At 36.3% G+C, this 27275-nt stretch overlaps 1 protein-coding gene across 1 annotated transcript in view; it reads left to right on the top strand.

The window, feature by feature from the left end:
* Positions 1–25676, top strand: part of Potefam1 (POTE ankyrin domain family member 1) — a 185699-nt gene extending 160023 nt beyond the window's left edge. The window contains 11 exon segments of the mRNA XM_039106462.2: positions 4058–4107; positions 4765–4882; positions 5760–5968; positions 6732–6954; positions 16029–16144; positions 18166–18286; positions 19348–19562; positions 21162–21301; positions 21304–21390; positions 22670–22716; positions 25625–25676. Coding sequence (XP_038962390.1) covers positions 4058–4107; positions 4765–4882; positions 5760–5968; positions 6732–6954; positions 16029–16144; positions 18166–18286; positions 19348–19562; positions 21162–21301; positions 21304–21390; positions 22670–22710 — 1320 coding nt within the window. The 3' untranslated portion in view covers positions 22711–22716; positions 25625–25676.
* Positions 25677–27275: the final 1599 nt, after the last annotated feature.

Here is a 27275-nt window from a genome sequence, read left to right as displayed (position 1 = left end):
TGGAATACTTTTGGTTTCTTGATCTATATTTATTTGAGAATTTTGCTGGGTGTAGTAGCCTGAGATGGTTTTTGTGTTCTCTTAGAATCTGTATCACCTCTGACCAGGCTCTTCTGGCTTTCACAGTATCTGTTGAGAAGTCTGGTATAATTATACTAGGTCTACCTTTGTATGTTACTTGGCCATTTTCTCTTGCAACTTTTAATATTCTTTCTTTGTTCTGTCCAGTTAGTGTTTTGATTATCATGTAATGAAAGAATTTTCTTTTCTGGTTCCATTTGTTTGGTGTTCTATAGGTTTCTTGTACCTTTCCTCTCATCCCTTTCTTTAGGTTGGGGAAGTTTTCTTCTATAATTCTGTTGAAGACATTTTCAGGTCATTTGAGCTGGGAATTTTTCTCCTCTTCTATTCCAATTATTCTTAGATTAGCTCTTTTCATTTTGTCCTGAATTTCCTGGATGCTTTGAGTTAGGGATTTTTTATGTTTGGAATTTTCTTTGACAGTTGTGTTGATCTCTTCTAAGATAGCTCCTACACCTGAGATTCTCTCTTCTATTTCTTATATTCTGCTGATGATACTTAAATCTGTAATTTTTTTTACCTCTTTCCTAGGTTTCCCATTTTCAGGTTTGCCTTCATTTGTGTTTTCTTTATTGTTTCTACTTCTAGTTTTAGCTCTTGGACTGCTTTATGCAATCCCTTCACCTGTTTGATTATGTTTTATGATTCCTGTATTTTTAAGGGATTTGTTCATTTCCTCTTTAAGGGTTTCTACCTGTTTACCTGTGTTTTCCTGTATTTCTTTGATTGAGTTATTTATATCCTCCTTAAAGGACACTATGATCTTCATGAGATAGGGTTTTAGGTCAGCTTCCTGATTTTCAGGTGTCTTGTTGTATTCAGGGCTTGGTGTGGTAGAAGAACTGGGTACTAATGATGTATATTGAGTTTTGTTACTTATTGTCTTGTACTTGCCTTTTGACATCTGCTTATCCCTATTGTTTGCTTGTCTGGGTGACTCTGTCTGGGCTTTTGTCCCTGGGTTGCTTCAGGTCTTCTTGTAGGTCTACAGCCGTGGCTGCAGCAGACCTCCTGTGAGGTCTTCCACCTGGAGGGTCTTCATAGGGTCAGAGAAGCTGCTGACCTGTTGCCCTGGTTGCAGTAGATCTCCTAGGAGGCCTTCAGACTCTTGGGTCTTCAGAGGAGCAGTAAAACTGATTTCCTGTGTGAAACAGTTCCCCAGGGGGGGCCTATGGACTGTAGTTACTATTTTTGTGTGTGCAGCAGAACTCCAGGGAGGCTTTCAGGCTTTTGTGTCAGTTGTCCTGCCTATCACAGATCCCCTGTACAGTCTTTAGACTCTGGTATTTGTTGTCCAGTTGCCCTGTGTACAGAAGAACTCCTTAGATGCCTTCAAGGTATGGTGTCCTAAGTTCAGTGGATCTCCTGGGATGTTTCTAGCTGTGATGTCAGATACTCTACAGTAGATCTCCTGGGATGCCTCAGGATATGATATCTTTTGGGGGATCAGACTAGCTAGCAATCTGTCCCAGTAAAAGAACTTGGCAGAAGGGGAGTGATATTTGGTGGGCAGGGGATTCTGGGGATGGGTGGGTGATGTGTCCCTGAGACCACTTGGTTCCCAGTGGAAGCTGTGGGACTTTAGAAGAATTCTTACCAAATTCTCTGAGTGCAAGAAATCTTCTGGAAGGCCTCAGGATATGGTGTCTTCCAGGGAGTAGATTACCTAGCCATCTGTCCCAACAGAAAAAATTGGACAGAAGGGGTGAAAGGACTGGGCAGAAAAGGCATGCCTTGGATTATAATTCAAAAAAGACTTGCTCTATCAGCAAGGCCCAAAGTAATTCATTTTAAGAAAGAGTCTTGCTATTAATATGCTTTTTCTGTTATTATTAATCATATATAACAATAACTAGGTATTAGCCTACCCCTTTTGAGCAGATCTCTGCAGACCTACAAAGATGAACTGTCTTGCAGTGATGGTATATAGAAAAACAGATAACTTCTTAAGTCTTAATGATGATTCTTTAAGAACTCCTAAAATTATATCCGCGATTATTAAACTCTGTTATAGTGGGACTGCTGTTAAGTCCTTTTTTATAGTCAAAACTGCAATGAAAACTATGTCAGTCTCCCATGTCTTACAAGTTAATTTCTCTTACATATTAACCAGACTTTATACTACTCAGAGCACATTCTAAGAGGTTGTAAAAGCACTAACCTAAGGTCACAAAAGGGAAGCAATGATTTATTATAGGTGCTAGGACAGAATATAAAATATTGACTGTGTTTATCTATACAAAACTTCACTAATAACTTAGCTATGGTTTTAAACCTTCATTGAACCCATGGAGCTGTGACAGGTGATGGATGTTTAGCCAGATAATTGCTCATAATTGATATGCATATAAACATTCTCTGCTATAAACTTCTATTTCAATTTATGAATTGATTTTATGTGTGAACTTGTGATGAACTTTTTAACATGTGCTCATGTACTCTGAAAGATGTATAAATACTGAGGACAAAGAAATGAGATTTCTTTCTCCTTATTTCCCCTTTTCCATTCATTCTCTTTCCCCCCTTTTCTTAGATAGCTTTCATAAGAAACAAACATTTTAGAACTTAGTAATAAATACTATAATCACTTTTCAAAGTATCCCTTTTTCTTCCTGCAACTAGACTAGCTTCTTCCACTTCTGACTAGACTAGCAGGCTTAAAATTAGAGCTGCACAGGTCCTGCTGAGGTAGAACAAAGGCCACATTACTTATTCCCACAATGTTAGGCTACAGGGGTCAAATGACTACACCTGCAGCTTTTTACTTTCTGAAAGAGCAAGAAAAGTTTTTAGGACTTTTTAGAAATTATCATCAGCGTTTCAGTATAGCTAGATAGCTGGAATGACTGGAGACCCTCAGACTTCAAAGCCACATCAGAGTCCTACTGTGCGCACCCATCTCTGCCCTCTCCGGGTCTGGAGGCTCCCTGCATTACCTAGTTAACCTTTCCAGTGTTGCAGAGCGATAAATGATATCATTTATATTTTACTGATTGAAAAATTAGATATGGTGATGTTAACCTGTTTCAGGACAAACATCATGTAGTACTAGGCTGTGACTAATACCCACAGGTTGACATTTGGGCATCTGTGCTGAAACTGCCCCAACCTGTTGCTCACGCTCTTCAGTAAAATGTCTAATTATAACTAAAGATCCCCTGCCAGGGGCTAGGAAGACAGCACACTAGGCAAAGTGTTTGCAAAGCAAGTGGAAAGACAAAAGATTTATGTTCGTTCCCCTGAACCTTTCTAAAAATAGGCATGATTGTGTATGCTTCTAGTAACAGCTCTTGGGAGACAGATATGGATGACTCCTTAGGGTTCACCTCACGCCCTATCCTATTTGTTCAGTTCCATACTTAGCATAAAGACACAAAACAAGCCAAGTTAACAGTACCTAAAGAACACTTCAGGCTGTCTTCAGCTACAACTGTCCCCTTACACACACACACACACACACACACACACACACACACACACACACACACACACGATGCATGCATGCACACAAACACACACATGCAAAATACACACAGAAGCACACAAATACAATGTTATTTCAACGTGTACTATTGATAGCATTGCTTTTATCATATATATGTATATATGAGAGAGATAGAGAGAAAGCTTTTATATTAAAACCACTCTGTGACCTTTGTAAAGCAAATATAACAAGGATCGTAAGGGCCTTCCTCCCTTTTTGTCAGCTTCAATATTTGATAAAGCAAAAATGGAAATAGAAACATGATGCATCTCAGCCCTATAGCAGCATCAGTTCATTTTTTATGAAGGATGGTGGAATATGATGTCCTGCTTTGTGGACTGTGAGAATCCTGTTGCAACAACTAAATTAAACCTGCAGCCATAAAAAGCAGCCATAAAGGTTCTGGTTTTCTTATAAAAGATTCAGTGCATAAATAGAGGATAGATCAATTTGTTTCAAAACATTACTAAGACTATTTTATCTTTCATTTAGCTAAAAAAAGAAAAAGAACATGCACAGAAGATGGAAGATCACCTACAAATGTAATCTTTAAAGCAGCATCCTTATGTAGCAAATAAGTACCATGAGGATTATTCAAGTTACGACAAATGTGAAAACACTGTAAAAATTGTTGTATGTTTCCTGAAATCCAGTTTGGGAAGTAACTCATAAGTATATCATGGGTTTGCATGCATACAGACATTATTGTCCAAACAATATCAAAAGGAGAAAGAAAAAATACATGATTATTCAGGGACCTGCATCTTGCTCATTCTTTTTAAGGTCCCCAAATGGCAGAATTTATGTATCAGTCATATTTAACTATTTCATTTATACAGTCATGTGTATACGAAAAAATATATATACATGTGTTTGGCTTGTTTGTGTGAGAGAAAGTTAGAGGTAGGAAAGAAGGCTGTGAAAGCGAATACAAAGTCCTAATGGAAAGTAAGAAGAGATTAGTTTGAATAGATGATACAAGAAAACACCTGCACGGAAGAAAAGAAAGAATGCAGGGAGAAGGGAAGGGTCAGGAGACGGTCGTTGAATGGCATAATTAGAACACAGCATAAAATATACCTCTGAGAAAATTCCATAGTGAAACATAGCACATGATAACTACAATGTAAAATGTATCAATAATGTGACAATAAAAACACAGTATGTGTAAAAATTTATTTTTAAAATACACCTTTTAGATTGGAACTAGAAAATACCTCGTTAATAGCGACAGTAAAGAAACAAAAAGAGGAAATTGAACAACTGCAAAGATGTGTGCAAAATCCGCTCAAAAACCTGGCACAGAGTACCAATTCTGTAAGTCAGTTTCACGTTAATACCCTTTTCTGTCAAGGAAATGTTTGAGTACTTTAGGAAATTATGAAATGTCCCATTGGAAAAGGATTTTTATTGTTTAATAATTTTGTGCATGCACACAACATGCATTAATCAAGTCTGTCTCCTAATTCCTTTTTACTTTTGCCACTATTCTCTATTGGTTATACACTTCAATTTAGAATTATTTTTCCTTTAATTTTGACTAAAGTCTTATTCTATATAACTTGAAACACAGGTCCTGATGCTTTTGGTATTGCAGACTGCCCACTTTCCTGGAAGCTTATTATTTCCTTTGTCTATAGGGAAACATGTACAACCATGCTTCTGACAATAAATCTACCCCATAGGCACAACTAGCTGAGGCTCAGCGTTGGGTCAATGAGCTAACAAACCTGCTCTTAATGCAGAGGACACTTTTGCAATTACTGATGGCTGGGCACAACCCCAACCCCACCACCTGCTCAGCTGTAAAGATGTGCATGGATGTGAGACGACCTATGGAGAAATCAGACTCACTGAGCAACTCCCAATTTCTCTTTGAATTAAGTAATTCTATGGGGAGAAATGGATAGGAATGATAACGTAGCTAGGGTGTAGAGTGTATTTCTAGCAAAATGGCAAGGCGAGGGTTCAGCACTACTTCAATGATTAATCAGGTTTTACAGTGCATATTTAATGCTGTTTACATGGGTGGTAAATATATTAAGCAATGGCATATTTTTCACACATTCAAAAATTGCATTGAGAATCATTCCCTCAACACTAAAGGAATCAAATGTCAAAAGGAAACATATCAAATATATGACAATTATTTGAAATCAAATGCTCTCTAAATATAAATGTCACTTTTCTGTAGACAGAGACAGCGGCTCAGGAAAATCAGAACATGTGGAATGACCACACTACAGTAATAACTGAGATGGAAAACATAATCAAAAGTCTGAAGTCTGAAGTATCCAGTGTTAAAATTTCCAAAGAATTCAGCAAAAGAGAACTGGAAAAATATAAGCGATTCTATCTAGCAGAACTAAGAAATAAAAACTTCTTATTGCATGAGCTAAACAGGTGAGCAGAAGCAATATTCATTTGAATATGAATATGTTTACCATGTAACATACGTTTATTTTAAATTCAAGTATTTCTAATCTAACCTCAATAATTATGACTCCTCTCAGCACTACTTTACCAGTTAAGTAGTCATACATTACTGCTGTCTCTTACACGGTTTGCTTTCTTTTGGTACCAAATCTTCCCCCAAAATATAACTATTCTCTCTCTCTCTCTCTCTCTCTCTCTCTCTCTCTCTCTCTCTCTCTCTCTCTCTCTCTCGTGTGTGTGTGTGTGTGTGTGTGTGTGTATATATATATATATATATAGTGAGGTGTGATTTAATTAGTGGATGTCTTTCTCAGTTACTCTTCCTACATATTGAACATGATCTCTCCAAATGAGAACTAACTTTTTTGGCTAATCTGCTGATATGGTTGCTTTAGGAACGCTTTATGTCTGCTTCACAATCACAGAGATTTATAGTGGACTACACATCTACCTGGTACTTTCATGGGTTTGAGGATCTGTACTCTGGTCCCATGCTGCCATGACTAATGATGCAAGCAGTTTACCTGAAGAGCCATCTTCCTAAACCTACAGTACATGTCTTCTTTAAAATGATTTCAAACATATATTGAGAGAAGTAGGTATAGTGTGGCATAATTTTCAGTGTTAGGATTATCTTCAAACACTAATTATTGTGGCAAAATTTTTATTGAGCATTATGTTGGATTTTTTCATGATTACTACTCAATATATGCCTCTTTGTTCTCAACAGGACTAATGAGAGTCGAGAACAGTCCCATACAGAACTTCACATGAAATTTCAACAAAACATTTCTGCATCAAACACCCTGAATACAAGGCTTGTTCATGAGTGCTCTTGTGTGGAAAAAACCCACGAACTGGAAAACAAAGATTTCCTCCCAGGGGAAAACTTGGTGTTGCCTTCCTCAAGCACAGAATCAAATCAGGTCTGCATGGCACACTACCCATGGACGGTGCGTTTGAGTAATGTATTTTCTTTTGAGGTTCATATTTGTAATCTAATTCTTATTTTCAAGTTGACATACACTTTATTTATTGACTTATGCATTGAAAGATAATGTCCTAGTAATGTGTATTATTAATTAGAGAAATAAAGTTCACATTTTCATTGAATTTTATTTTTCCTTTTATTAAACAGATGCTTTTCTCATAGAATGTAATTTGAATACAATTTCCTTTCCCTATATTCTTCTCTGTTCCTCCCCAATGGGCGGGGACCTACAGGGGTCTGCATCATGACCTTTGCACAGATATTATACAAAGTTCAGCTTAGTAATTTTTTGGGACTCATGAATGTGTAAATGAGTGGGTCCTGATTCTTGTCCCTTATCTCGAGGATCTTCTATTTTTCTCATGGCTTGGCTTATACAACTTCGACATGCTAGTTTTCATTTTATTTTGTTTTTAATCGCCTAGAAGCCACTGCATTTATAATGAAAGACAGAGAGGGAGTTGGACCTGGATGGGAAATTTTGTAATTTATTTTATTTTATTTTTTTTATTAACTTGAGTATTTCTTATATACATTTCGAGTGTTATTCCCTTTCCCGGTTTCTGGGCAAACATCCGCCTCCCCCCTGCCCTTCCTTATGGGTGTTCCCCTCCACATCCTCCCCACATTGCCGCCCTCCCCCCAACAATCTAGTTCACTGGGGGTTCAGTCTTAGCAGGACCCAGGGCTTCCCCTACCACTGGTGTTCTTACTAGGATATTCATTGCTACCTATGAGGTCAGAGTCTAGGGTCAGTCCATGTATAGTCTTTAGGTAGTGGCTTAGTCCCTGGAAGCTCTGGTTGCTTGGCATTGTTGTATATATGGGGTCTCGAGCCCCTTCAAGTTCTTCCAGTTCTTTCTCTGATTCCTTCAACAGGGGTCCTATTCTCAGTTCTGTGGTTTGCTGCTAGCGTTCGCCTCTGTGTTTGCTGTATTCTGGCTGTATCTTGGGAGAGATCTACATCCGACTCCTGTCGGCCTGCACTTCTTTGCTTCATCCATCTTATCTAATTGGATGGCTGTATATGTATGGGCCACATGTGGGGCAAGATCTGAATGGGTGTTCCTTCAGTCTCTGTTTTAATCTTTGCCTCTCTATTCCCTGCCAAGGGTATTCTTGTTGCCCTTTTAAAGAAGGAGTGAAGCATTCACATTTTGATCATCCGTCTTGAGTTTCTTTTGTTCTAGGTATCTAGGGTAATTCAAGCATTTGGGCTAATAGCCACTTATCAATGAGTGCATACCATGTGTGTTTTTCTGTGATTGGGTTACCTCACTCAGGATGATATTTTCCAGTTCCGACCATTTGCCTACAAATTTCATAAAGGCATTGTTTTTGATAGCTGAGTAATTTTCCATTGTGTAGATGTACCACATTTTCTGTATCCATTCCTCTGTTGAAGGGCATTTGGGTTCTTTCTACCTTCTGGCTATTATAAATAAGGCTGCGATGAACATAGTGGAGCACGTGTCTTTTTTATATGTTGGGGCATCTTTTGGGTATATGCCCAAGAGAGGTATAGCTGGATGCTCAGGCAGTTCAATGTCCAATTTTCTGAGGAACCTCCAGACTGATTTCCAGAATGGTTTTACCAGTCTGCAATCCCACCAACAATGGAGGAGTGTTCCTCTTTCTCCACATCCTCGCCAGCATCTGGTGTCACCTGAGTTTTTGATCTTAGCCATTCTCACTGGTGTGAGGTGAAATCTCAGGGTTGTTTTGATTTGCATTTCCCTTATGACTAAAGATGTTGAACATTTCTTTAGGTGTTTCTCAGCCATTCGGCATTCCTCAGCTGTGAATTCTGTTTAGCTCTGAACCCCATTTTTTAATAGGGTTATTTGTCTCCCTGCGGTCTAACTTCTTGAGTTCTTTGTATATTTTGGATATAAGGCCTCTATCTGTTGTAGGATTGGTAAAGATCTTTTCCCAATCTGTTGATTGCCGTTTTGTCCTAACCACAGTGTCCTTTGCCTTACAGAAGCTTTGCAGTTTTATGAGATCCCATTTGTCAATTCTTGATCTTAGAGCATAAGCCATTGGTGTTTTGTTCAGGAAATTTTTTCCAGTGCCCATGTGTTCCAGATGCTTCCCTAGTTTTTCTTCTATTAGTTTGAGTGTGTCTGGTTTGATGTGGAGGTCCTTGATCCACTTGGACTTAAGCTTTGTACAGGGTGATAAGCATGGATCGATCTGCATTCTTCTACATGTTGACCTCCAGTTGAACCAGCACCATTTGCTGAAAATGCTCTTTTTTCCATTGGATGGTTTTAGCTCCTTTGTCAAAAATCAAGTGCCCATAGGTGTGTGGGTTCAATTCTGGGTCTTCAATTCTGTTCCATTGGTCTATCTGTCTGTCTCTGTACCAATACCGTACTGTTTTTATCACTATTGCTCTGTAATACTGCTTGAGTTCAGGGATAGTGATTCCCCCTGAAGTCCTTTATTTTTGAGGATAGTTTTCTCCATCCTGGGTTTTTTGTTATTCCAGATGAATTTGCAAATTGTTCTGTCTAACTCTTTGAAGAATTGGATTGGTATTTTGATGGGGATTGCATTGAATCTGTAGATTCCTTTTGGTAAAATGGCCATTTTTACTATATTAATCCTGCCAATCCATGAGCATGGGAGATCTTTCCATCTTCTGAGGACTTCTTCAATTTCTTTCTTCAGAGTCTTAACGTTCTTATTGTACAAATCTTTTACTTGCTTGGTTAAAGTCACACCGAGGTACTTTATATTATTTGGGTCTATTATGAAGGGTGTCATTTCTCTAATTTCTTTCTCAGCTTGTTTCTCTTTTGTGTAGAGGAAGGCTACTGATTTATTTGAGTTAATTTTATACCAAGCCACTTTGCTGAAGTTGTTTATGAGCTTTAGTAGTTCTCTGGTGGAACTTTTGGGATCACTTAAATATACTATCATGTCATCTGCAAATAGTGATATTTTGACTTCTTCTTTTTCCGATCTGTATCCCCTTGACCTCCTTTTGTTGTCTGATTGCTCTGGGTAGAACTTCAAGAACTATATTGAATAAGTAGGGAGAGAGTGGGTAGCCTTGTCTAGTCTCTGATTTTAGTGGGATTGCTTCAAGTTTCTCTCCATTCAGTTTAATGTTACCAACTGGTTTGCTCTATATGGCTTTTACTATGTTTAGGTATGGGCCTTGGATTCCTATTCTTTCCAGGACTTTTATCATGAAGGGGTGTTGAATTTTGTCAAATGCTTTCTCAGCATCTAATGAAATGATCATGTGGTTTTGTTCTTTCAGTTTGTTTATATAATGGGTCACGTTGATGCTTTTCCGTATATTAAACCATCCCTGCATTCTTGGGATGTAGCCTACTTGATCATGGTGTATGATTGTTTTGATGTGCTCTTGGATTCGGTTTGCCAGAATTTTATTGAGTATTTTTGCGTCGATATTAATAAGGGAAATTGGTCTGAAGTTCTCTTTCTTTGGTGGGTCTTTGTGTGGTTTAGGTATAAGAGTAATTGTGGCTTCATAGAAGGAATTCGATAGTGCTCCATCTGTTTCAATTTTGTGGAATAGTTTGGATAATTTTGGTACAAGGTCTTCTATGAAGGTCTGATAGAATTCTGCACTAAACCCGTCTGGATCTGGGCTCTTTTTGGTTGGGAGACCTTTAATGACTGCTTCTATTTCCTTAGGAGTTATGGGGTTGTTTAACTGGTTTATCTGTTAATGATTTAACTTCGGTACCTTGTATCTGTCTAGGAAATTGTCCATTTCCTGCAGATTTTCAAGTTTTGTTGAATATAGGCTTTTACAGTAAGATCTGATGATTTTTTGAATTTCCTCTGAATCTGTAGTTATGTCTCCCTTTTCATTTCTGATTTTGTTATTTTGGATACACTCTCTGCGTCCTCTCATTAGTCTGGCTAAGGGTTTATCTATCTTGTTGATTTTCTCAAAGAACCAACTTTTGGTTCGGTTGATTTTTTCCTTTTTGTTTCTACTTGATTGATTTCAGCTCTGAGTTTGACTATTTCCTGCCTTCTACTCTTCGTGGGTGTATTTGCTTCTTTTTGTTCTAGAGATTTTAGGTGTGCTGTCAAGCTGCTGACATATGCTCTTTCCTGTTTCTTTCTGCAGGCACTCAGTGCTATGAGTTTTCCTCTTAGCACAACTTTCATTGTGTCCCATAAGTTTGGGTATGTTGTACCTTCATTTTCATTAAATTCTAAGAAGTCTTTAATTTCTTTCTTTATTTCTTCCTTGACCAGGTTATCATTGAGTAGAGCATTGTTCAATTTCCACGTATATGTGGGCATTCTTCCCTTATTGTTATTGAAGACCAGTTTTAGGCCATGGTGGTCCAATAGCACGCATGGGATTATTTCTATCTTTCTGTACCTGTTGAGGCCCGTTTTTTGACCAATTATATGGTCAGTTTTGGAGATAGTACCATGAGGAGCTGAGAAGAAGGTATATCCTTTTGCTTTAGGGTAAGTGTTCTATAAATATCCGTTAAGTCCATTTGGCTCATGACTTCTCTTAGTCTGTCTACGTCTCTGTTTAATTTCTGTTTCCATGATCTGTCCATTGATGAGAGTGGTGTGTTGAAGTCTCCTACTATTATTGTGTGAGATGCAATGTGTGTTTTGAGCTTTAGTAAGATTTCTTTTATGTATATAGGTGCCCTTGTATTTGGGGCATAGATATTTAGGATTGAGAGTTCATGTTGGTGGATTTTTCCTTCGATGAATATGAAGTGTCCTTCCTTATCTTTTTTGATGAATTTTAGTTGAAAATTGATTTTATTTGATATTAGAATGGCTACTCCAGCTTGCTTCTTCTGACCATTTGCTTGGAAAGTTGTTTTCCAGCCTTTCACTCTGAGGTAGTGTCTGTCTTTGTCTCTGAGGTGTGTTTCCTGTAGGCAGCAGAATGCAGGGTCCTCGTTGCGTATCCAGTTTGTTAATCTATGTCTTTTTATTGGGGAGTTGAGGCCATTGATGTTGAGAGATATTAAGGAATAGTGATTATTGCTTCCTGTTATATTCATATTTGGATGTGAGGTTCTGTTTGTGTGCTTTTCTTCTCTTTGTTTTGTTGCCAAGACGATTAGTTTCTTGCTTCTTCTAGGGTATAGCTTGCCTCCTTATGTTGGGCTTTACCATTTATTATCCTTTGTAGTGCTGGATTTGTAGAAAGATATTGTGTACATTTGGTTTTGTCATGGAATATCTTGGTTTCTCCATCTATGTTAATTGAGAGTTTTGGAGGATACATTAACCTGGGCTGGCATTTGTGTTCTCTTAGGGTCTGTATGACATCTGTCCAGGATCTTCTGGCTTTCATAGTTTCTGGCAAAAAGTCTGGTGTAATTCTGATAGGTCTGCCTTTATATGTTACTTGACCTTTTTCCCTTACTGCTTTTAATATTCTTTCTTAATTTTGTGCGTTTGGTGTTTTGACTATTATGTGACGGGAGGTGTTTCTTTTCTGGTCCAATCTATTTGGAGTTCTGTAGGCTTCTTGTATGCCTATGGGTATCCCTTTTTTTAGGTTATGGAAGTTTTCTTCTATGATTATGTTGAAGATATTTACTGGTCCTTTGAGCTGGGAGTCTTCACTCTCTTCTGTACCTATTATCCTTAGGTTTGATCTTCTCATTGAGTCCTGGATTTCCTGTATGTTTTGGACCATTAGCTTTTTCCGCTTTACATTATCTTTGACAGTTGAGTCAATGATTTCTATGGAATCTTCTGCTCCTGAGATTCTCTCTTCCATCTCTTGTATTCTGTTGGTGAAGTTCCTATCTACAGCTCCTTGTCTCTTCTTTTGGTTTTCTATATCCAGGGTTCTTTCCATGTGTTCTTTCTTAATTGCTTCTATTTCCATTTTTAATTCCTTCAACTGTTTGATTGTGTTTTCCTGGAATTCTTTCAGCGATTTTTGTGACTCCTCTCTATGGGCTTCTACTTGCTTATTCATGATTTCCTGGAATTCTTTCAGGGATTTTTGCGATTCCTCTCTGTAGGCTTCTACTTGTTCTCTAAGGGAGTTCTTCACGTCTTTCTTGAAGTCCTCCAGCATCATGATCAAATATGATTTTGAAACTAGATCTTGCTTTTCTGGTGTGTTTGGATATTCCGTGTTTGCTTTGGTGGGAGAATTGGGTTCCGATGACGCCATGTAGTCTTGGTTTCTGTTGCTTGGGTTCCTGTGCTTGCCTCTTGCCATCAGATTATCTCTAGTGTTACTTTGTTCTGCTATTTCTGACAGTGGCTATACTGTCCTATAAGCCTGTGTGTTAGGAGTGCTGTAGACCTGTTTTCCTGTTTTCTTTCAGCCAGTTATGGGGACAGAGTGTTCTGCTTTCGGGCGTGTAGTTTTTCCTATCTACAGGTCTTCAGCTGTTCCTGTGGGCCTGTGTTTGGTGTTCACCAGGCAGGTCACTTGCAGCAGAAAAGTTGGTCTTACTTGTGGTCCCGAGGCTCAAGTTTGCTCGTGGGGTGCTGCCTACGAGCTCTCCGCGGCGGCAGCAACCAGGAAGGTCTGCACCACCGTTTCCGGGAGCCTCAGTGCACCAGGGTTCCAGATGGCATTTGGTGTTTTCCTCTGGCGTCAGAGATGTGTGCAGAGTGCAGTCTCTTCTGGTTTCCCAGGCGTGTCTGCCTCTCTGTAGGTTTAGCTCTCCCTCCCATGGGATTTGGTTGCAGAGAACTGTTTATCTGGTCTGTCCCTTCAGGTTCCGGCGGTAACTCAGGTGCAGGGGTCCTGCCGCTCCTGGGCCCTCCCCCACGGGAACCCAGAGGTCGTATACGGTTCCTCTTGGGCCAGGGATGTGGGCAGGGGTGGACAGTGTTGGTGGTCTCTTCCTCTCTGCAGCCTCAGGAGTGCCCACCTGACCAGGCGGTGAGGTCTCTCTCCTACAGGGTTTGGGAGTAGAGAGCTGCTGCGGGCCGGGATCCGAGGGTTTAGGACTCCCGTTAAACATAGGAAGTGCCCGGTCCTAGAGGAATTTTGCCTCTGTGTGTCCTGAGTTCACCAGGCAGGTCTCTTGCAGCAGAAAAGTTTGTCTTACCTGTGGTCCGGAGGCTCAAGTTTGCTCGTGGGGTGCTGCCTACGAGCTCTCCAGGGCGGCAGCAACCAGGAAGCGGAAATTTTGTAATTTTTAAAGTAACCCTCAAACTTTCATTTTCACAAGATACAAATTACCTTTATTGAGTAAATCTGATCAAGCAGTTACATTTTTAATTTTGTTACATGACATTTTAGCATCTGAAGATGGCTAGAGATGTGTATAGCAAAGCTATTGTGCCATTGTGCCTTTGCTGTATACTAGAGGACTTTTAAGAGTTTCTACCAATTTCCAGGTTTGTTACACTGAATCATAAGTGAGTGACTGACATTTAAATTCCTGTAAATGTTTAAGTCATAAGGGCATCTGAAAGAAACTTACCATGCACTAAACAATCCTCAAAGACAAAAATATAGTAACTTCTGGACATATTTAAAATATCTCATTAACGTAAGAAGAGAGAAAATTCCTTTGTTGTTTAACTTACTTCAATTTAAGTAAGTTATTGCTGCAGTGATTATTACGATTTGAATTACTATAGATAGTAGTACTAGAAAATATTTTAATTTTCAAAATGAAGTTCATTTATACCTTTTTATCATGTCTTCCTTGAATGATTGATGGCTAAGGCCACAATGACACAGATAGTGTCAAACAGCACCTACCATAGGTATCATTTGGGTACTACTGTCTGGAACTGTGTGTGAAAGCATACATTTCCCTATCTCTGGGTACACATAAAAACAACTTTCCCATTAAACTGTGAGACTTAATTCATAGTAAGAAATCATTTCTGTATGATTTGTATTGTGAACAGAGTAAGACTTAAGGATTATTGACATAGAATGAATTATTTATTTATAGATTTATCATATTTGACACAGTAAATTTCATAAAAAATTTCTTTTAAGTGAAATTAAAATGCATATTTATATTATTATTATTAAAGTGTATATCTCTCTATATATTGGCTTATAGCTTTCATGATGTTTTCATCTTCAGTTACCAAGAAATAGGGAAAACCTGCGTCAAATTATAACTGAACCTTATTTTATTGCTTAGTTTCAAAGTGCAAACTCTAGGTTACTTACGCAGTATAGCAGTCAACCAACTTAAGAGTAGAAAACAAGGTGAATGATTAAATATACGAATTATCAGGTACTAATGAGATGATTTTCAAATCATTGTGTTAGCCTGCTTTCTCATTTCTCTCAAAAAATAAAGTATCAAAGTGTAAATGCTGTAGAATCTTAAAAGTAGGACCACCATAAACAAAAAAGTTTTGGACATGATTCTTCTGTTGTTGAGTTTAAATGTAAAATATCCTCCTTAATTCTAACTCAGAAAATCAAAGAATATTTGTATGTCTATGTATATATGTATGCATATACATATATATGTATGTATACATACACACATATATTTATATCCATATATATAAAGTGTCATATTTGTTTTTATAAATAGTGATAGTTCACGTAGACGGGTTTGGGGGAATATTAGTCCTTTCATCTGAAATATTTATGGAGGTTGGAGGCCAAGTTAAGCTTACTTAATGCTTTGTATTTCCAGTATTTCCAGATTACTAGAGAAACATTTTTTCTTATACTCAGTCTAGGACTTAATAAATACCTGTGGCTTCCTTGTGAGACATTTGTTCACTGATGGTAAACATCATGGGAAATACTCTTTCCTTTATTTTTTATTAATGATTATTACCAAAATCTTGCAGTTTATTCAAATAACTGTTAGCGACTTAACAAAATAGGCAATGCACATATGTGTCAATTTGAGATGTTTGAAGAAAAGTAATTGGTTTTTGTCTTCTTTCCTTGCTTCATCAAATTTATGATATTTATTATGCCCCTCTAAGCACATGCCTCACAAACTCTTGAGTATGATATTTGATATTTGAATGATATTTGAATGAAGATAAGTGAGCCTGTAGAATTTCAAAATTATATCCTATGTTTTCTAATAGTCTGAAGATGATGTGAGAGACCTAAGCGAAGGACTCAGTGACTTAAAACAATCTATTCAACTTAGTTTGGAGACTCAGCAAAAACAAGATCATGAAGTAGATAAAGAACTAGTTGGGTAAGTTCCTACTCTGTCAGACAAATTCAATAATTTAACTATAATCTTAGACATGTCTAAATAGAAATTTACTTTACATTTTGTTTTAACATTTAAATAAAAGTTTTTCTAAAAGCGTACTCCAAAAACTCATAACAAACTTATTTTTGAGACAATGTTTTGAATATAAGGCCAGCCTGGCTTCAAATTGTCATCCTTCAGTTTCAGCCTTCCAAGTGCTGCACATATACATATTACATATGTGTATATATTAAAAATATATAATAGGGGCTGGAAAGATGGTTCAGTGGTTAAGAGCATTGACAACTCTTCCAGAGGTCCTGAGTTCAAATCCCAGCAACCACATGGTGGCTCACAACCGTCTGTACTGGACCCCAATGCCCTCTTCTGGTGTGTCTGAAGACAGTCACAGTCTACTCACATATATAAAATAATTAAATTTAAAAAAAGAAAACAGAAACAAAAATACATAATATATTTCAACAATGTGACCAAACGTTTTTAATAGAAAAATATTGAAATATTCTGTGTATTCTTCAGGGATTTTGACAGCAAACACTACACTGCCTTTGGTATGTAGCATCAACTGTGTTCTACTTCATGTGCTACCAATGTTTATTTCTTGTATGAATTTCCACTCTTCGATTCATTTTGAGTTTCATTGCCTTCAGGATAGAAAGATTTTCACACATATATTCTGTCATATCTAACAATGTCATAATTATCTAGATCAAGTTTGTTGCTCTTCTGCATCTTTCCTTTATAATGTATGGGATACATATGAGGGAGATAAACATGTTGCTGTTGGCATCTTCCACATGCCAAAAGTACACATGTTATTAAATATTTGGATGTATCAGTTTATTGATATTTTAAGAAAAACACTAGTTACCTTGAACAAAGTAATGTCGTTGATTAGGTGTGGAATGATTCAGAGGCTGCTGTAGGCATGCATTGTCACCTGGTGACAATTAGTTCCAGAATCCCTTGAGCACTCAAAAATTTATTCTTCTGCACATCTAACAAACAAAAATTTTGTGCAGATAAATATCTTTCCTAATAACATGCCTAACTTTGTTTTACCTTGAATTATTATGTTAATATTTATAAATCTCATCACTTTTATATTTTGTTTTTGTGTTCAAAATTACTTTTTGAAATCCACATATACTTATCATTTCTTCTTCCCTCCATCCACACCCCTCTCATGTACCAACTTCTCTTCCATTGTTCTTCCAAATTAAAGGTCTGTTGTTCTATAATTTGTGTGTGTGTGTGTGTGTCTGTGTGTGTGTGTGTGTGTAAACATGTAGTGTTCAATCGTATTTTCCTTATGTACATTTAATTAGTTTTATACTTTGAGGATTTCATACATTTTATTTAATCCTATTTCCCCAAGAGTATAGGTTGTAAATATTGAACATTGGGAATCTTCAAATACTCCATTTTCTAGGTCAGCTAAATAGTTTACCAAAAGTACAAATGATTTAAAATAACTTTTATAGTTAAACTTTAATTTTTTGATAAATAACTACTGTCAACAGAACCTGGTCTTGATTAAGTTCACTTCATACAACAGTGTACCACCTGCTCAGGCACTTCTTCCTCTTCCTATGGTTTTCATCATTCCTCAGTTTGCTTTTAATATAACTACAGTGATATTAATTTCATAGTCAATAATTACATGTATATTTGAATTTTCTTAGTGTATCACTTGTGTATGATTTTATTTTTTCTTTTCATACTTTGAACTGACCTCTGTTGACAGATGATAAGGACTTAATGTTTTATATGTACATACTACTTCAAACATTAATATGTTCAGCTGTTACACAAAATATACTAATTCATTTTAGGTTATTTTTATGATTATTAATTAGAATTCATTGATGGAAAATTAGCTACAATCAAATAAGAGGTGTAAAACTTAGAGACATACTTTTGTGATAAAATGTTTTGTTATGGATTTACTTTAACAATTATTAAAGTTATTAACATATTTATTCATTACATATTAACAGAATTGGGAAATCCTTTAAGATGACAGATCGTAGACATGAAATTGGAGAATGTGGTTCTCATGGAGATTTTGAAACCTGCCAACTTGGAATTAGTACTCCGGCTACAATGCCAGGATGCTTGGTAAAATTAAACAATTTTGGGCTCAAAATTCATTTTACTGAGAAAAATACAAACTTCTCTATACTTTAAGCATGTAAATAAATATGCTTAATTACTGTAAGAGAATTAATATAATAGGAAAAGTACAATTATTAAAACTCTATTCTTTGATTGTCTTGTGACTTGATATCTCACCAGATTTTAAAGACAAGCAGTACATGAACCTAAAATGACTATAAAGGCATTTTGTATCAATATATTGATATATAATTACTGTCCATGATATGCAATATTTCAATTGTAATATTCAATGGTTTTAATATATTTATAGCTCTCTATTATAATCATAATTTTATAACCATATTTTATTTTCTAAATAAATTTTTGCTTTTTCTCCATCACATAACCCTCTCCTACTCAGTCTTATATGGATATACAAGCTAGATTTGCTTTACAGACTTACCTATTTCTGGACATTTCAAGCAAATAGCTTCTTTACATATTGACTTCTTTTAATTAACATGATGTTTCAAAGTCTAGTCCTATTGTAGTATGTTTTACTGTTTGATTTCTTATTATTACTAATGTTCTCTTACATTTATATATGTATACATTTTATTTAATGATCCATTAGATGTTGTTTTCACTTACAGTTGCTTTTGATTACAGTATATAATTGATCCTGGTATGCACATGAATATATACATTCTCATTTTCCCTTTTTCTTGGAAGAATACTTATTTGTGAGATTGTTGAGTTATTTGATAACATTGCATAACCTTTTGAGGAGCTGTGAGTGCTAGGCTGTTTCCCAACCAGCATACAGTTTTTGTTTTCTGCTAAGTACTGCAAATAATATTTCCCATTCTTCCCCATGTTCCAGCTAAAAATGATATTCTAAAGGCAAACATGCTTACATATAGAAAATTGCAATTTGATGCGATGTAACTGATATTGATGAATACTTGAGATTCCAGCCTCTCTTACTTTATATTTGAATTGTTTCTAACTCACTAACTTAAAACTAGTCATCAAACCCCTGCATTAGCTGAGTGTGATTGCTTTTGATATAAATGTTCCAGGCACAAGCAACAAGTAAACCTTATTCAGAATTCTTGAAGGAGAGCTATACAACTTCAACAATAAATGCGATGGAAACTAAAATTAGAAGCCTTAAATCTACACTCTCTAAACTGAAAGTTAGCAGAGCATTACGTGTATTAGAACTGGAACGCTATAAATACCTCTATTATGAAGAATTAAACATTAGAAAATCATTTCAATATTACTTAAACAAGTAAGTAAAAACATATATGTAGAAAGCACAGTAAATTAAATTATTTTTCTCTAAATCCCAAGTGTTAGCAAAATACTCTTTGTGAGGGTTAATTGTTAATGTTAATTCAGAGACATTATTTCTGGAAATAATATTATATTGACTGAAGTTTAGATGTTCACTCTAAACTTTTCTCCTTTTACTAATAGACAATGTTTTGTTTTTATTTTTGATCTTTTTTGACTTTTTTAATTAATTACTTTATTTATATACATCTCAAATTCTGTTTCCTCTCCCATTTCCCTCTCACAGAGTTCTTCTCCCCACCTGCTCCTTTTTTCTACTATTTTCATATACTTAGTCAATTGAATATATTTTCATTTGAGTATTTTTAAAACTCTGTGATTAATACAGTGTTATTGACACAACCCTTATTGTAAGAATTCTCATAAATATAAATATTGAATGTAAAATCGTCTTTAACATAATGTAGCTTAAAACCAAGGGTATAAGTGCCACCACCCCTACTTCCCTAGGCACAATCTGGTAGTTGGTAAATGACTGTTTCTTTGCTGTGACCTTTTTACCACCAGAGGGAGTCTGGACACAAAATATTCTTAGTCTCTATACTCTTCATAAAGGCATATTGTGGAATAGGGAAAGATTAACATTGGGGCAAAAGAAAGCCTAGAGCACAAAATAGTTAAAATTTATTCATTGCGAAAATAGATTGGCAAGTCCCACCCTTGCTGCCTTAGTAATGATTTTACTGTGTCTATTTTACTCAGGGTAGCTTTGTGAGCCAGTGAGTTGAACCAGGGTAAATTATAAGAGCTTAGGTGAATACTTTCTTACAGAAAGATGAACTTACATAGAACTACAGCAACCCCAAAGGAAGATTCATTCTCTTTTGCAACAATTAACTTTCTATAATGTCCACATGGGGAAGTAAAGACTCATGAGGCCTTAATTCCATGTAAGGATAAAAAGACCTAGTGTTTTGACAGTTCTGGTATAGAAAATTACAATTGCTAAGAGTTTAAGAAGGCAAAAGCTCTATCTTGTCCAGGGGACAGAGTTCTACTATAATAAAATCCACATGTTGCTCTTTCATTATAGTTTATAGAACATATATATTTAAGAAGAACATTGATGCCATAACAAATTTTCACAAAAGAAATCCTTTTAAACAAGATAGTGGACATCCAGTATCTTATGTTACTCTCTGTATGTTGTATTAAATATTCCAATAACATCATGAAGAAAATAAGTATAGTCAGTCTAGATATGCAGAGTCTTATCTGTCAAGGTGCACATCATGGACAACTATGCCTACTCCCTTTCTAGTTTTGTATTTGCAGTATATTTTGAATTGAATGAACTGCCTTTAGAAAAGTTTTATATCCACAAGTACAGCCCACTCCTACCCATATATATGTATCACATATACACTCACTCACACACACAGACACACAGTTAATATACTCAAATATACTGTTAACTGTCATTTCCATAGAAATTTCATTTAATCTCGTGGCAGTATTGTTAAAAATGTAAGCAAATGAATAAATCTTCAGCAAAAGTAGCAGCTTCAGACTTTACTGTTTACACTCTCCTTAGGAATAATGAAAATTCAGAGAAGAACAAGTCAAAGCTGCACACGGAAACACAGCAGAGCAGCTCTGCAGTGAATGCAAAAAGCATGAGGCCTCTGACCGAGTGCTCTTCTGCTGGCTGTTTTGATAGCATCCCAGGACCCGGAAAAAGTCTTATTCTGAGAGAAAACCAGACGGCATCTTCCTTAAACTCTCAACCATCAACAAGTGGCTTGGAAGACTGCCTGAAAATGGTTGGTTATCCTTTCAGTTTCACAGTTGTGGTGTAGTTCTTATTTTTGACTTGGTGGACTCTTAGGCTTGCTGCTTATAGCTGCTGAGTTAAGGCCACAATGACTGCTGCTGAAAAACAAAAATAAATGAATTGGAGAGAGCTCTGTTGGTAAAGTGTGTTTTCATGCCAGTGCAAGGACATGAGTTCGGATTCCAGCACCTACTCAAAAGTTTGACATGGTGACTAACTACAGAAACGGGGAGTGGGAAGGGGCAGGGAATATGGGAGCTTTCAGTCAAGCTAGTCTTGAATGAACTATAAGCTCTCAGTTCAGAATGAAACCTTGTTTCAAAAATATAAAGTGGATAAGAGAGAGAAATATACCTGAAGTAATCTCTACTCCAAAGAAGTAAATGCACTGGTGAGTGCAGCCAATGCCTTCCCATCCATTTGGGTCATACACACACAGGAACACAAGCACTCACACAAACACACACGCAGGCACGCGTGCACACAAACACACACACGCCCACACCAATACATTTCAAAAGGTCCTTGTGTTCTTATTTTTGAGACATCACCATGAACTATAGAATACATGGAAGTGAATTTATACATTTTAAATTTACTTAAAACCTTCCTGTAAATTACTCATCAGAAATGGTTGTTCCTGAATATACAAGGCTACTCTGTGAGTAGAAGCCTTTGCTGCAAAGCCTGATGACCTTGTCTCAATTTTCAAAGCCCATATGTGAAAGAAGAGAACAAGTTGTCCCACAAATAGTCAACTGACCAAGACCTACATGAATGCTTCATGGCATGTATACATGCACACCCACACAGACACACCCTAATCAAACACATAGGCACATAGATGCATAAATGAATAAACATAAATCAAAATGGTTATACCCGCACAAGCTCTAGGTATCTTTGACACGCTTTGCCTTAGTCTCTTGGCGACGTTTAGCCTGGCTGTGCCCATGTTTTACTCAATCTTAGTTTCAGGCTTCACATTCCAGCTTAATTCTGAAATGATGTGTCCCATAGACTAGGCGCCATTGTATACTTTTAATTAGTCCCTATTTGATTTTATTACTTTGTGATAATAATTATCATGAGGAGACATGTCTTTTAGGTTCTGTAGATTGTGTATAATTTTCTCGTCATTGAAAACAACGTGTTTGGTGAGAACCAAAGACACAGTGTGTTTGTGAAGCACACTTTCATCTGCTGAGCTACAACGTGTTAACTGACTTAAGGGTGATAACTAACATCTGACTATTTTTTTTTTTCAGATGCAACAAGTGTCCCAGTAGAATTATGGAGAAGCAAATAAACCAAGGTATGTTGTCAAAAAGTAGTAATTTAATTTAGATAACAGAATTAGTAAATACATTTTAAGTAGTAACTGGCTTTCATTTCCTTTATTTTGTTAGATTAATTAGTCTTGTTACAGATACTTATTAATAATCTACAACTTTTAAAAATATCAAAAAGTCTACATTTTTGGAACAAACACGAATGCATAATTATGAAAACACAAGGTACCACCAAGAACATAACGACCCTAAAAATTAATAATGCTATTCCTACAAATAACACCAATAATAACTTTAACTATTAACAGCCTTAATTCTCCAGTCAAACAATACAGGCTAACTAAACAAATCAAGAAACAAAATCTGACTATCTGTTACCTATAAAGAAAAAAAAAACACATCTTAGCTTTAAAAATAGATATTAACCTAGCATTTTAAAAAATGGGAAAAAGTACTCTGCAGAAAGTAACCAGCTGTCACTATCTTAATATTGGACTAAAGAGACTTCTAAGACTTATTAGAAGAAATAATAAGACACACTTCATTCCATTTCAGAGTATTTGAAACTAAGAAGGCATTGTTATGCTAAACATATACACAAACTTTTTTGTATCGAATTTTATTAAAAATGTACCACTAGTTTTAAAGACACAGATTAATATTGACTCACTAATAGTAGGTGATATTAATACCCTATTATCTCCAAAAGACAGATCATCTGGACCAGAAGCAGAACCACACATCAAAGAGCCTTAACAGTTACAGAATATTATTCCCAAGGACCAATGAATATATATTTTTATTTGTACATCCAAATGAAACTGCCACTTGAATTTTGAAATTAAATTTAGCAAATAAAAGACTATGCAGATAATTTTCTGAAACCCCAGCCTCATTTATTAATTCTCGTCTTATTTTTCATGCCTAGAGAAAGTTTTACAAAAAGTACTGTAGTTGCCACACACACACACACACACACACACACACACACACACACACAGTCTAGATTGTTTCTTAAAATAACTTGACTAATTTGACTACTACATACAGCATGATTAGGGTAGTAGTGTGAATATGCAACAGATAAATGAAAAGTTCCAATTTTTATTTGAACATAAATATAAGGTATATTTTTCAAAATCTACTTTAATAAGAGTTCTTTTATTAAATTAATCTTTTAGCACCTGGTATTCTTCTGCTAATTGTGTTATCAAAACAAACAAACAAAAAACCATGTTTGCAGTGTCCTACAAACAGGCTAATGGAAGTCTGCCCCAGCTAGATTTGGTTGGCAATAACGAATTGAAAAACAGCCAATGACTGAGCAAAAGGAGATGGGCCTGACCCTTAGAATTCTGCTGGCTAAGATGCAGAAGGAGGAGGAAAATGATAACCATGACACTGGAGAGAAAGAAAAGTTTAGAGCTACACAGTGGAGATCATCCGAATTGTAGGAGTAAAGGGAAAGTGGCCCCTGGAAGGGCCACCCAGGAACTTCTTGGGCAGCAAGGCCAATGGGCTTCACAGGAGGTACACTGCGCTAGTAAAGTTTGTTAAAAATAAATAAATAAATAAATAAATAAATAAATAAATAAATAAATAATCAAACACTACTATGACTACTACTACTAAATATAAGGTATAATGATAAAATACAGTACATAGGATTACACAATAATGGTTTTATTTTTATTTAAAGTGGTTGTCATCATAACTGTTATTTTGTAATTCAGAGTTTGATGAGTCTGTCTTCTGAAAGGCCCATCATCACAAATTGTAGCACAACACACAACAGATGCATGAGTTGACTATCAGCATGTCTGGCTGCTAAATGCATTCTCTTTCTTCTCTTCTATTCTAGCATAGCACTGGGATCAGGGCAACGCAGAAAATCATACTTAGCAATATAGTAATCCAGGAACCAAATTTGCATTATAAGCTATGTCCCAAGACAGTAACTCATTCTTTTCATTAGAAGTGTTAGAGAAAAATTTTACTTACATGTGTGTTAAAACCAGAATCTTTACATACTTATGACAATCTCATGTTAATAATTAGTATACCGTAAATTAAGAGTATCTGTCCAGAGACCTTACATTTATTGAACTTGAGGAGAGTAGCCCTGGCTGGCGTAAAACTAATTATGTAGTCCAGGGTGGCCATGAACTCACAGAGATCCACTTGTCTGTGTCTCTTGACTGCTGCAATTAAAATTGTCCAACACCACACCATGTTTGAGTGCATTCTGATAGAGTCCGTTATGTATTTAATATCCCTTTCACATTGTCTCCTCTGTTTTGCTTCTTTCACTTGTTCTAGTCCTTGTTTTTTCTGTAATAATTTTGTTAATATTCTTAATATTCTGCTTCCTATTTTTTTTCTGAAGATGCTTCCTAAATATTTCCTTTTTGTTATGAAAATACCAAAAGCACAAAGGGTTCTAGAATTTTATACATTCTTAAAGACTAGTTAAAATGCTATCTATTACTTGAATATGTATTTAATATCCTGGGGAAGGCAATCATTTTAATGTAAAAATTTTAAACTCAAGACTTTCAATGAACCTTTCTGAACATAGTTGACATACATGAGGTTTAAGCTCACATTCCTTAAAATCAAAACAATTTTCTTTGGGTGTTTTAGGAAGGAATTACAAGGTTGCTACTGCTTATTACAATTAGAAAATGATCAGAATATGTTAAGCGAGTGAAACTAGTGGTAAAAGGTAAAAATTGAATTGATAAAAGATGGAGAAATTTAAAAGACTAGCAGTAGATTTTTTGAAATATATTTGTAATCAAAATTTGTGAAAAGCTATATACACAATGTATAAAATGAGGAATCAAGATGTTGGACCTTATCTGTAAAGGATATTAAATTTGTGAGACTGAATGATCATATCAAATGTTTTACTTTTTTCTTTGATTTTAGGAAGACAATCAACAAGATTTCTGTTGACAGATATTAAACAATTTGAAACAATTGAAAGAGTTTCTATATCTGATAAGAATATGGATTATCTACTTTAACTAGCCCCCGCCCCCGCCACCACCCTGCGTGTTTGTGTGTACGCAAGTGCCTGTCTGCATGTGTGTCTCTAGCATGTGTATCTACGCCATACAGGGACCCAAGTATGCTGAATTAAACATATCTCTGGCCCAGCTCAGGTAAGCTTTCTCCTGTGACTCCTTGCCATCTCAGTGATACTTTACCACAGAAATGTGTGATAAAAAATAGTTAGGCCTGGCCTGCAACAACACTCAGGGAGCTGCATTTATTCAGTTGGCAGTATTCCTGCAAAGAATACAGCCGATTGTATCATACCAGACTTTAAATGATAAGAAAATGGAGAGAAAAAAAAAAGATAACCATCCTTTGAAATCAAGTTAAACATTTAAATATCAGATAAACACACAGAACCCCCCTGAAGTGAGGACCTAGCATGGAGCTGGCATAGGAAAAGCATATTCTACAGACATATCAAATAGATGTAGTTTAGAAAAGCATTCTTTTAAATTAAATATTATTTTAACTAAATAATTTACCAATATTAAAATATTTCACATAATTGAAACGTGTTACTTTATCAAATGCTTATTTAAAATTTATTTTATATCCTACTTTACCTAATCATATTTCAATATTGAAAGATTTTTATACATCATATCTTAGATGTGGTTCATAGACCTTAAGGGAATGGATGAAAATCTATGAGGGGTAAAGTAGAAGAGGCATGGATTGTAAACATGGCAATGTTCACAGAAAACAGCAACACTGTTAAAGAATTTTCCAAAATTTTGTATTTTCAGTATAGCACAATTAAATATACAAAAATGCTCCATTAACTATTACAGGATTGTATAACCAAGCTAGTAAAGTCAGTGGCCTTTCTTTGGTATGAAATAAATATTTCATTGAACTATTGGAACTTTGTATTCATACTTTCCTGATCTGAAGTATCAGATAAACATTTCAAATTACCTGCATGCCAACCCTTCCTGAGCTTGCAGTTACTATGTTAATTGTGAGACTGAATTATTACTATTCCTTTGTGGTTTTGTTTTAACCAAAGCTGAAAATGTCCTCTCTTAAAAGCCATAGAATTTGCATTTTTTACTTAAATTGTTAAGTACACATCAAGTAAATGATACCATATTTATTACAATACAAGATACTATCTTCTTTAAAAAAAAAAAAAAAAAACCTTCGGTTGCTGCCGCTGCAGAGAGCCCCTGGGCAGCACCCCACGAGAGAACTAGAGCCTCGGGACCACAGGTAAGACCAACTTTTCTGCTGCAAGAAAGCTGCCTGGTGAGCTTGGGACACACGGAAGCAGAATTTCTCTAGGACCGGGCACGTTCTGTGTTTACCGGAAGTCCCACACCCTCGGATCCCGGCCCGCAGCAGCTCTCTGCTCCCAGACCCGGTGAGAGAGAGACCCAACCACCTGGTCAGGTGGGCACTCCTGAGGCTGCAGAGCGGAAGAGACCACCAACACTGCTCACCCCTGCCCACATCCCTGGCCCAAGAGGAAACTGTATAAGGCCTCTGGGCTCCCGTGGGGGAGGGCCCAGAGGCGGCA

The sequence above is a fragment of the Rattus norvegicus genome, chromosome 3, assembly GCF_036323735.1.
Source record: "Rattus norvegicus strain BN/NHsdMcwi chromosome 3, GRCr8, whole genome shotgun sequence".
NCBI lineage: Eukaryota > Metazoa > Chordata > Mammalia > Rodentia > Muridae > Rattus > Rattus norvegicus.
Note: the sequence above shows the minus strand (reverse complement) of the source record. Positions and strands in the feature narration are given on the sequence as shown.